Below are 10449 nucleotides of genomic sequence, written 5' to 3'. Positions count from 1 at the left end.
TGGAGACAATAAACAATTACAAAGGAAATGAGATGGGCATCTGGGGGAGTTTCAAACAGAAATGCTGACTAAATATCTCTCAATTTCCTCACACCCGGTCACTCTGAAATTTAAAACAAGGTATTCGCAACAAGACTCAAAGAACATCAGCTCACTGGAGGTAAAGTTGTGAGACCGGCCAGTCCAGCAGAAAGAAACCCTCCGACCCTCCCCATTGACCAACTGTGAGAATGAACAAAATGCAGTCCTGGATGTAATTGAGAGCAGAAACAATAACAGCAGAATCCAACCCCTGTGAACTTGTTGGTGCCTCAGCAGCTGTGATGAAATTCCGAACACTTTTTATACACTGAGCAGGTGGACAGTTTCTCCCCAGTGTAACTTCACTGATGTCTCAACAGGTGGGATAACTGAGTGAATTCCGTCCCACACTGAGAGCAGGTGAATGGTCTCTCTCCATGTGAATTCGCTGGTGTCTCTGCAGGTTGGATAACTGACTGAAACCCTTCCCACACTGAGAGCAGGTAAATGGCCTCTCCCCAGTGTGAACTCGCTGGTGTCTCCGCAGGTGGGATGACTGAGTGAATCTCTTCCCACACTGTGAGCAGGTGAACGGCCTCTCTCCAGTGTGAATGTGCTGGTGTTTCTGCTGGGTGGATAAGTGACTGAAACCCTTCCCACACTGAGAGCAGGTAAATGGCCTCTCCCCAGTGTGAACTCGCTGGTGTGTCCGCAGCTCGGATGACCGAGTGAATCTCTTCCCACACTGAGAGCAGGTGAATGGCCTCTCCCCAGTGTGAACTCGCTGGTGTGTCCGCAGGTCGGATGACCGAGTGAATCCCTTCCCACACTGAGAGCAGGTGAATGGCCTCTCCCCGGTGTGAACGTGCTGATGTGTCCGCAGGTCGGATGACCGAGTGAATCTCTTCCCACAACGAGAGCAGATGAATGGCCTCTCCCCAGTGTGAATTCGCATGTGTGTCCATAGATTGGATAACTGGTTGAATCCCTTCCTACACCGAGAGCAGATAAACAGCCTCTCCCCAGTGTGAATTCGCTGGTGTCTCTGCAAAGTGGATAACACAGTGAATCCCTTTCCACACTGAGAGCAGGTGAACGGTCTCTCTCCGGTGTGAACTCGCTTGTGTGTCAGCAGGCTGGGCAACAGAGCGAATCCCTCCCCACACTGAGAGCAGATGAATGGCCTCTCCCCAGTGTGGCTGCGCCGATGAGCATCGAGCAGAGAGGGGTATCTGTATCTCTTTCCACAGTCTGCACATTTCCATGGTTTCTCCATGGTGCAGGTGTCCTTGCCTCTCCCTTGGGTGGCCAATCAGTTGAAGCCTTGTCCACACACAGAACACGGGTACAGTCTCTCCCTGCTGTGAATGGTGTGATATTTATTCAGGCTGTGTAACTGGTTAAAGCTCTTTAGTCAGTGCACTGGAACACTCTCACTCGGGTGTGGCAGTGTGTTGGTGCTTTTCCACTCACTGATGGCCGAAGTCTTTTCAAATCGAAGTGGAAGGTTTAATCTGAAGCTCGGTGGCCAGCTTCCGCATTGAGACGTCACAATGGAGCGCTGCCTGAATCAGCCAATAGGAATTACTCGGCTCCGCAGTGACGTGTCGGGGTTCCATGGCGCAGGCCCGGCTCGCCGACCCGGGAGCCCCCCCTCCCCCCCCCCCATTGTTCCCCCTCCCCCTGCACCTCCTCCAGCCAAGGTTTCCAGGCAACCGGCTGGCGGCTCCGGCCAGAGCGAGAAGCCGCTCGGTGATCTCCCCCTCCCCCCTCTCTCTCCTGCGGCTCCAAAAAGAGATCGAGAGCGACCGCTGGCGGCAGCCGCACTGCGCCTGCTCCGGACAGCTCGGCTCAGCAGCGCTCTCTGCGCCTGCTCCGGACAGCTCGGCTCAGCAGCGCTCTCTGCGCCTGCTCCGGACAGCTCGGCTCAGCAGCGCTCTCTGCGCCTGCCCCGGACAGCTCGGCTCAGCAGCGCTCTCTGCGCCTGCTCCGGACAGCTCGGCTCAGCAGCGCTCTCTGCGCCTGCTCCGGACCGCTCGGCTCAGCAGAGCTCTCTGCGCCTGCGCGCTGGGCTGCCAGCTGATGGAGTGGGGGAGGGGACTTTGCAAAATCTCTTCCCATCATTTTCTTCCAAGTCCCGCAGTTTGATTTGAAACAGAACAGCTTCTGTTTGTAGCTTCACCACAGACTCAAACTTCACACACAGACTCAAACTTCACACACAGACTCAAACTTCACACACAGACTCAAACTTCACACACAGACTCAAACTTCACCACAGACTCAAACTTCACCACAGACTCAAACTTCACACACAGACTCAAACTTCACCACAGACTCAAACTTCACACACAGACTCAAACTTCACACACAGACTCAAACTTCATCCTCTGGACAACATCTGTGAGGAAAACACTTTCTTTCTCCCCCTGGGAAATACAGAGACAGAGAAATTCTCTGGAACTGGAATTAGAGCTAAATATACTGAGGGGGTTTGTGATTTTGTGGAACCTGTTTTTATTGTCTGAGCTTTTTAAAGTGTAATTTATCTTGTCTATTCAAATACTGTTTCTTAATGCATGATCAGTGATGTTAATTTTAGATTAATTTTTAAAGTAAATTTTTAAAAAAATGAAACATTGTCTTTCAGTTTATTCCATTGTGATTTGTGGGAATTTGCTTATTATAAGGTGACCATGAGGATCATAACAACATTAATATGTCTGGTGTTGTTATATGGTGCATATGATGTGGAGATGCCGGTGTTGGATTGGGGTGGGCACAGTAAGAAGGCTCACTACACCTGGTTAAAATCCAACGGGTTTATTTGGAATCACGAGCTTTCAGAGCGCTGCTCCTTCTCACCTGATGAAGGGGCAGCACTCTGAAAGCTTGTGATTCCAAATAAACCTGTTGGACTTTAACCTGGTGTTGTGATACTTCTTACTATATGGTGCATAATAGGTATGTTATTTATGGATTTGTATTACAGTTGATGTTGTAACTACACTGTATATTTTCCAGTCAAAGAGTCATCAGAGCACAAGATAAATCAATTCAGCAACTTGAGTCCGTGCCAAGTCTCTGTCGGGGAATCCACTCAGTGCCATTTTTCCTCGATATCCCTGTTCCCCAGTATGTTTAATTCCTTCAAGTGCCCGACCAATTTTATTTTGAAATCACTGGTCGTCTCCACTTCCACCACTCTCATCGTCAGTGAGTTCCAGAACATGATTGCTTGCTCCCTAAGTCAAGTTCTTCCGCACCCATCTGTATCTCTAATCATGTAATAGAGTTCTGAATATTGCATACATTTTTACTTCACTAAATATGCAAATTTTTGATATGCTTAGACACAAGCCTGTGTGAAGATTTCAGGAATATGTGTCCTGTACATGAAACAGTCAGCACGGATCTGTCGATTAGGATGAATCAGCACCCTCAGGACAATGTCTATTTCAGGTCCAGCAAAGTGAGAATGGAGGGAGAGTGTTTGGGATGGAGATTTACAAATTTTCAAGAATGAGAGGAAAAAATGTTCCACAGAAACTAGAATTGTCTGTTCTGAGTTTTTATCCTGTACTGACAGCAATGATTTTTGTGAATTTCTTTCACAGGTTATTAGAAGGGGAGAATTTACAGACACAAATCTCAACAAACATGACGTTAGGATCTGACAGAGTCACCCAATTATTCAGGATCTGAATACCATCGGCATTTGAAACTAGAATGGGAAATGTTTGTCTGTTCCTTCAAACTGTTTAAACATCAGCGTGACTGGAAAATCACTGAGACACATACACTCGAGTGAGAGTATTCCAGTGAACTGACTGTGGAAAGAGCTTTGACCAGTTACACAGCCTGGAAAAGATTGAAGGATTCACAGTGAGGAGAGTGGCCATGTATGTGTTATCTGTTATTATGTTTGAGATATTAAAAAGAGTCAACACAGTGTGTGAGTTTGACGCAAAGCTGATTTATTTGACTTTTAGTGAGAATATTAGCCCCTAAAGTGGTTGGGGTTTATTACCAGTGTAAACGGACCCTAATGAAGATGGTTCAATCCTGAATGTGAGTAACAGCAACATCCAATCACTGTCGTTACTTGTGAACTCACTGGAGTCTCAGCAGGTGGGATGAAGTCGTACATTCATTCCCACACTCAGAGCAGGTGAATGGTCTCTCCCCAGTGTGAATTCGTTGGTGTACAGAGAGTTGAGAAGATCGCACAAGATCGCACCAGTCCCACAGTGAGAGCACCTGAATCAGTGTGAACACGTTGATGTCGCGTCAGTTCCCCAGAACGTTTATAGCACTTCTCACAGTCTGGGCATTTAAAAGGTCTCTGGTCAGTGTGAACTCGCTGGTGTGCAGTTAGTTGAGTTGATTTGTCTGAACGCAGTCCCACAGTGAGAGCATCTGAAAGGTCTCTCGTCAGTGTGAACACGTTGATGGGACATCAGTTTCTCAGAGGTTTTGTAGCATTTCTCACAGTTTGGACATTTAAAAGGTTTCTTGTCTGTGTGAACTCGCTGGTGTGTCAGCAGGATCGATGAGGTAGTGAATCCCTTCCCACATTCAGAGCAGATAAATGGCCTCTCCCCAGTGTGAACTCGCTGGTGTTTCAGCAGGTCAGATGACTGAATGAATCCCTTCCCACACTCAGAGCAGGTGAACGGTCTCTCCCCAGAGTGAACCCGCTGGTGAACAGTGAGGTCAGACGATCGTCTGAACCCAGTCCCACAGTGAGAGCACCGGAACGGTCTCTCATCAGTGTGAACACGTTGATGGCGCATCAGCTCCCCAGAACTTTTATAGCACTTTCCACAGTCTGGACATTTGAAAGGTCTCTCCTCAGTGTGAACTCGCTGGTGACTCAGCAGGTGGGCTGAAATAGTGAATCCCTTCCCACACTCGGAGCAGGTGAATGGTCTCTCGCTGGAGTGAACTCGCTGGTGTGTGAACAGAGAGGATGACTGAGTGAATCCCTTCCCACATGTGGGGCAGGTAAATGGCCTCTCCCCAGTGTGACTGCGCCAATGCATTTCCAGCTTGGATGGGGAAATGAATCCCTTCCCACAGTCACCACATTTCCACAGTTTCTCCTCAGTGTGACTGCAATTGTGTCTCCAGAGGTCAGATGATTGTCTGAAGCCGTGTCCACACACACAACACGTGTACGGATTCTTCCCACTGTGAAATGTGCTTTTTCCTTCCATGTTCCAAATCTGATGATATCAAAGTTACGATAAATTGAGCCACTCCGTGAGCTTCCCAGCGGCAAACTCTCCACTTCTGATACCCTGTAAAACTGATTTAAAACAGGAGACACGGAGTGAGAGAGAGCCCACAGAAACACACAGGCAGCTTGTCAAACTCTCCCCTTCTAACACCCTGTAAAACTGATTTAAAACAGGAGACACGGAGTGAGAGAGAGAGAGCCCACAGAAACACACAGGCAGCTTGTCAAACTCTCCCCTTCTAACACCCTGTAAAACTGATTTAAAACAGGAGACACGGAGTGAGAGAGAGAGAGCCCACAGAAACACACAGGCAGCTTGTCAAACTCTCCCCTTCTAACACCCTGTAAAACTGATTTAAAACAGGAGACACGGAGTGAGAGAGAGAGAGCCCACAGAAACACACAGGCAGCTTGTCAAACTCTCCCCTTCTAACACCCTGTAAAACTGATTTAAAACAGGAGACACGGAGTGAGAGAGAGAGAGCCCACAGAAACACACAGGCAGCTTGTCAAACTCTCCCCTTCTAACACCCTGTAAAACTGATTTAAAACAGGAGACACGGAGTGAGAGAGAGAGAGCCCACAGAAACACACAGGCAGCTTGTCAAATTGATCTGAATGAATCTGGGAATTTGTGGGGTCGGCGCTGAGAAACATTGACCATGAAAACTGCCGGATTGTCACAAAAACCCAACTGGCCTCTCTGGGAGGAGAGAGAAAGAGGTGAAGGAGAGGGATTTTGTATTTCTACAAGACATATTAAGAGAGTAATTAGCAAAGCAAATTTGACCCCGAGCTTCATAAAGTGTGATATTGATATATAAACAGGGAAGTTATTCTGAATATTTATAAAGCTCTGGTCCCCGCTCTTCAGGAAGGATATAAAGATCCTTGAGAAGGTGCAGAGATTTACCGGAATGGTTCCAGTAAAGGAAGTTGAGGGGAGATTTGATTCAGGTACACAAGATTCTGACAGGTTTCGATCAGGTGGATAAAGAAAATCTGTTTCCATTTGCTGATCGTACAAGGACCAGGGGGACAGATTTAAGGTTTTGGGTAAAACCTTGATTGAACCATATAAGATCCTGAGGGGACTTGACAGGGTGGATGTGGAAAGGACATTTCCTCTTGTGGGAGAATTTTAAACTCGGCACCACAAAGTAAGGGGTCACCCGTCTAAATTAGAGATGAGGATTTTTTTTCTCAAAGGATTGTGAGACTTTGGAATATTCTTCCTGCAAAGGTGGTTGAGGCAGAGTCCTTGAATATCTTACAGCAGAGCTGGATAGATTCTTGATAAGCAAGGAGGTGGAAGGTTATCGGGAGTAGGCAGGAACGTGAAGTTGAGATTAAAATGAGATCAGCCACAATCTTACTGAATGGGAGAGCGGGGCCGAGTGGCCGACTGCTGCTCCTAATTTGTATGTAAACAGTTGTTTCTGTCGTGTTATCACGTTCGCTTCACACACGAAATGTGCCCGGTTCGAAATCGGGCCGAAACACTGTTGGATCTTTCTCATTAAACATGAGCAAAGTCTACATGATTGCTCAACATTTTGCGAATCTCAATGTTACATCAACTCAAATGCTCCTTTACAGTAAATGGCAGAACCCTTAAGGGTATTGATAGGCAGAGGGATCTGGGTGTACAGGCACACAGGTTACTGAAAGTGGCAATGCAGGTGGAGAAGGTAGTCAAGAAGGCAAATAGCGTGCTTGTCTTCATCGGCCAGGGCATTGAGATTAAAAATTGGCAAGTAATGTTGCAGCTTTATAGAACCTTGGTTAGGCCACACATGGAATATAGTGTTCAATTCTGGTCGCCACACTACCAGAAGGATGTGGAGGCTTTGGAGAAGGTACAGAAAAGATTTATCAGGATGTTGCCTGGTATGGAGGGCATTAGCTATGAGGAGAGGTTGGAGAAACTTGGTTTATTCTCACTGGAACGATGGAGGTTGAGGGATGACTTGATACAAGTCTACAAGATTATGAGGGGCATGGATAGAGTGGATAATCAGAAGCTTTTTCCCAGGGTGGAAGAGTCAATTATTAGGGGTCACAGGTTTAGGTGCGAGGGGCAAGTTTTAAAGGAAATGTACGAGGCAAGTTTTTTTACACAGAGGGTGGTGGGTGCTTGGAACTCACTGCCGGGTGAGGTAGTGGAAGCAGATCTGATAGTGACTTTTAAGGGGTGTCTTGACAAATACATGAATAGGATGGGAATAGAGGGATATGGTCCCTGGAAGGGTAGGGGGTTTTAGTTCAGTCAGGCAGCAAGGTGATGCAGGCTTGGAGGGCCAAAGGGCCTGTTCCTGCACTATAATTTTCTTTGTTCTTTGTTTTGTTCTTTAGTACAGGAGATGTGAGGAAGAGTGTTTTTAGACAGTGAGGGCTAATGACCCAAAACTTGCTGCCCATGATTGGGGTGGAAATGGACATGATGAATAATTTCAAAAGGAAATTGGATAGACATTGGAGGAAAAGAAATCTGCAAAGATATGAGGATAGAGCAGGGGAATGGGACTGGATTGCTCTAGACAGATGACATGGACTCAATGGGCCAAATGGCCTCCTCTGTGCTATAATGACTTCCTGTAATCTCACCTTGTGATTTAACCTGGGGAGTTCAAATATCACTCAGGCAAATCTGTGCTACACTCCCTCCAAAGCCATTCTGTCCTTCCTAAGGTATGTTGCTCAGAACCAAGCACAGTTCTCCAGGATTTGTGAATCTCAGGGCTTTTCCAGTCACACTGAGACCTGAAATCTTCTCTCTCAGACAGAATCGACAAACCTGTTACCTTCCACATTCAGAAGCTGCTGATATCCAGGTCCTGATTTTTTCGAGTGACTCCATCAGATCACGATGTGATGTTTGATTTGTGTTTCGCGTCTGTCAATTCTCCACTTCCAGCACCCTGTAAATTTACAGAAACCATCACTGTCTGTCCAGGATAGAAATTCACAACATTCTCTACTCCATAATCGCCAACTGTGATTAAATGTATTCCTGGAGGTTTTATCACATCTTTTATGTTGCCCCCATCGTCCAACCTCATTCCACACTGCCTTCCTAGGCCAATTGGAAAGCAAAAAGACTCATCACGTTACAGGACGATTGATGGTCAACCAAACAACTTTTATCTATTGTCAATATTTTAATACCCAGTGAAGAGAAATATTCAAACGAAATTACAAAAAAGTATATTTTTTAATGTCCAGACAATTTTCCAGAGATGCAGGTTTGAATCCCACAGTTCAAAGATGTGTAGGTTAGGTGGACTAGCTATGCTAAATGTACAGGGTTACACGGATAGGGCTGGGTGATGGGCCAAATGGCTTCCTTCTGCACTGCGGGGATTCTATGATCCTATGGTATGGTGAATTTTGAATATAATTAAAATCTGGAACTAAAAGCCTACTGATGACCATGAAATCATTGTTCGTTGTTGTAAAATCCCATCTAGTTCACTAATGTCTTTGAGGGAAGGAAATCTGCTCTCCTTACCTGGTCTAGTCTATATGTGACTCGAGATCCACTGCAATGTGGTTGACTCTTAAAATGTCCTCTGAAACTTAGTTCAAGGACAAATAGAAATGGGTGATGAATGCTGGCCCAGCCAGGGACACCCACAGTGTGAATGAATTAGGAAAAATATCTGCCATCCTTACCCGTTCGAGTCTAAATATATCTCCACAGCAATGTGGTTGCCTCTTAAAATGTCCTCTGAAACTTAGTTCAAGGACAAATAGAAATGGGTGATGAATGCTGGCCCAGCCAGGGACACCCACAGTGTGAATGAATTAGGAAAAATATCTGCCATCCTTACCCGTTCGAGTCTAAATATATCTCCACAGCAATGTGGTTGCCTCTTAAAATGCCCTCTGAGATGGCCTAGCAAACCACTCAATTCAAGGACAATTAGGGATGGACAATAAATACTGGTCCAGCCAGCAATTCCCACATTCCCTGGACAAATAGAAAATTCCTGGAGACTCCAGTCCAATCCGGGAGAGTTGGTAACCGGTCCAGGCTCACAGCGCATGCGCCCTGCTGCACATTGTTCCTATAAAGATGGCGGCCGGTAACCCGGGCCTGGAGCCGCTCAGCTCCGACCATGTTCTGTACCGCTTGAAACGATACCGGGAACATGTTATCTGGATTGAGGCATCCACAGGTATTTATGAAGCCTCCCAGCCCACTCCGCTGCTTCTATCCCTCCCCGGTCACCCAGCGGCTCCATTACTGAACCTCACTCCATTGTTTCTTTCCGGCTCCTCGCAGCTCCAGTCGCAGCCCGGAATGCGCATGCTCTGGTCAGAGTCAGACACTGCGCATGTTCCAGTCAGTGCCAGGTACCCCGCTTGCGTAACAATTGCAGTACTGTTGGATAGGGCACAGTCTCACCCGCAGAGAATGTTGGGTAACCACCTCGCCATTCAAACGCATGTCGTTCAATAGAAAATATGATTTGCGATCTGATTATGATTGGTACCATTAGGCCAAGGTTCAAATGTGTTACATCACTTCATACAGCAACTAAGCAGCATAGGTATTCCAGCACACTTCTGTCCTGGGTGTGATTGATAACATTACAATCACCTGCATTTAAATGTGAACTCGTTGGGGTGAACAAGTGATTTGTGCCCTCATAGACAGAACAGTTAATCTATCCCTCGCCAATAAGAGGAGTATTTAAAATGCTTTGAGCTTTTAAAGTTAACTACTGAGGAAATCCCTTTGCAAATGTTAAGTGTTTGAGTGGTCTTGCTCTGGTGTAATTGTGCTGTTGTATCAGTAAATGGGATGACTGAGTGAGTCAATTTTCACATTCAGCTGGGAAATAATTTTTTGATGGTGGGATTTAATCTAAATGTTTACAGCTCCGATGGGAATCTCAAAAGTTGGGCAACAAATGCTGGTCTTGCCAGCAATGCCCGCACCCCACGAATTGTTATTATTTTTAAATAGTTCCTTTTGAAGGGCTCTCCATCTCCCTGTCTCCTTCTTCCTCAAAGCATCAAACTTAAGGGAAAAGTGTATAGCTACACAGAGGTGAGCGGCAGGTCAGATGATTGGCTGGAATATAAAGAAAAGCAGAGAATGACTAAAAGGTTAATTGGAAGAAAAACATTAGAGTATGAGAGGAAGTTAGCTGTGAATGTAAAAATGAATAGCAAGA

The 10449-nt window shown here is 46.2% G+C and overlaps 1 protein-coding gene across 1 annotated transcript; it reads right to left on the bottom strand.

Moving 5' to 3' along the window:
- Positions 1-383: 383 nt before the first annotated feature.
- On the bottom strand, positions 384-9569 carry LOC144488683 (uncharacterized). Its single transcript, XM_078206773.1, is given in 6 exon segments — positions 384-460; positions 463-1232; positions 4145-4249; positions 4414-5332; positions 8068-8184; positions 9524-9569. Coding segments are annotated over 4 exon segments (1779 nt in total). The 5' UTR covers positions 5241-5332; positions 8068-8184; positions 9524-9569.
- Positions 9570-10449: the final 880 nt, after the last annotated feature.

The sequence above is a fragment of the Mustelus asterias genome, unplaced genomic scaffold (genome assembly GCF_964213995.1).
Source record: "Mustelus asterias unplaced genomic scaffold, sMusAst1.hap1.1 HAP1_SCAFFOLD_1768, whole genome shotgun sequence".
In the NCBI taxonomy this organism is placed as follows: Eukaryota; Metazoa; Chordata; class Chondrichthyes; order Carcharhiniformes; family Triakidae; genus Mustelus; species Mustelus asterias.
Note: the sequence above shows the minus strand (reverse complement) of the source record. Positions and strands in the feature narration are given on the sequence as shown.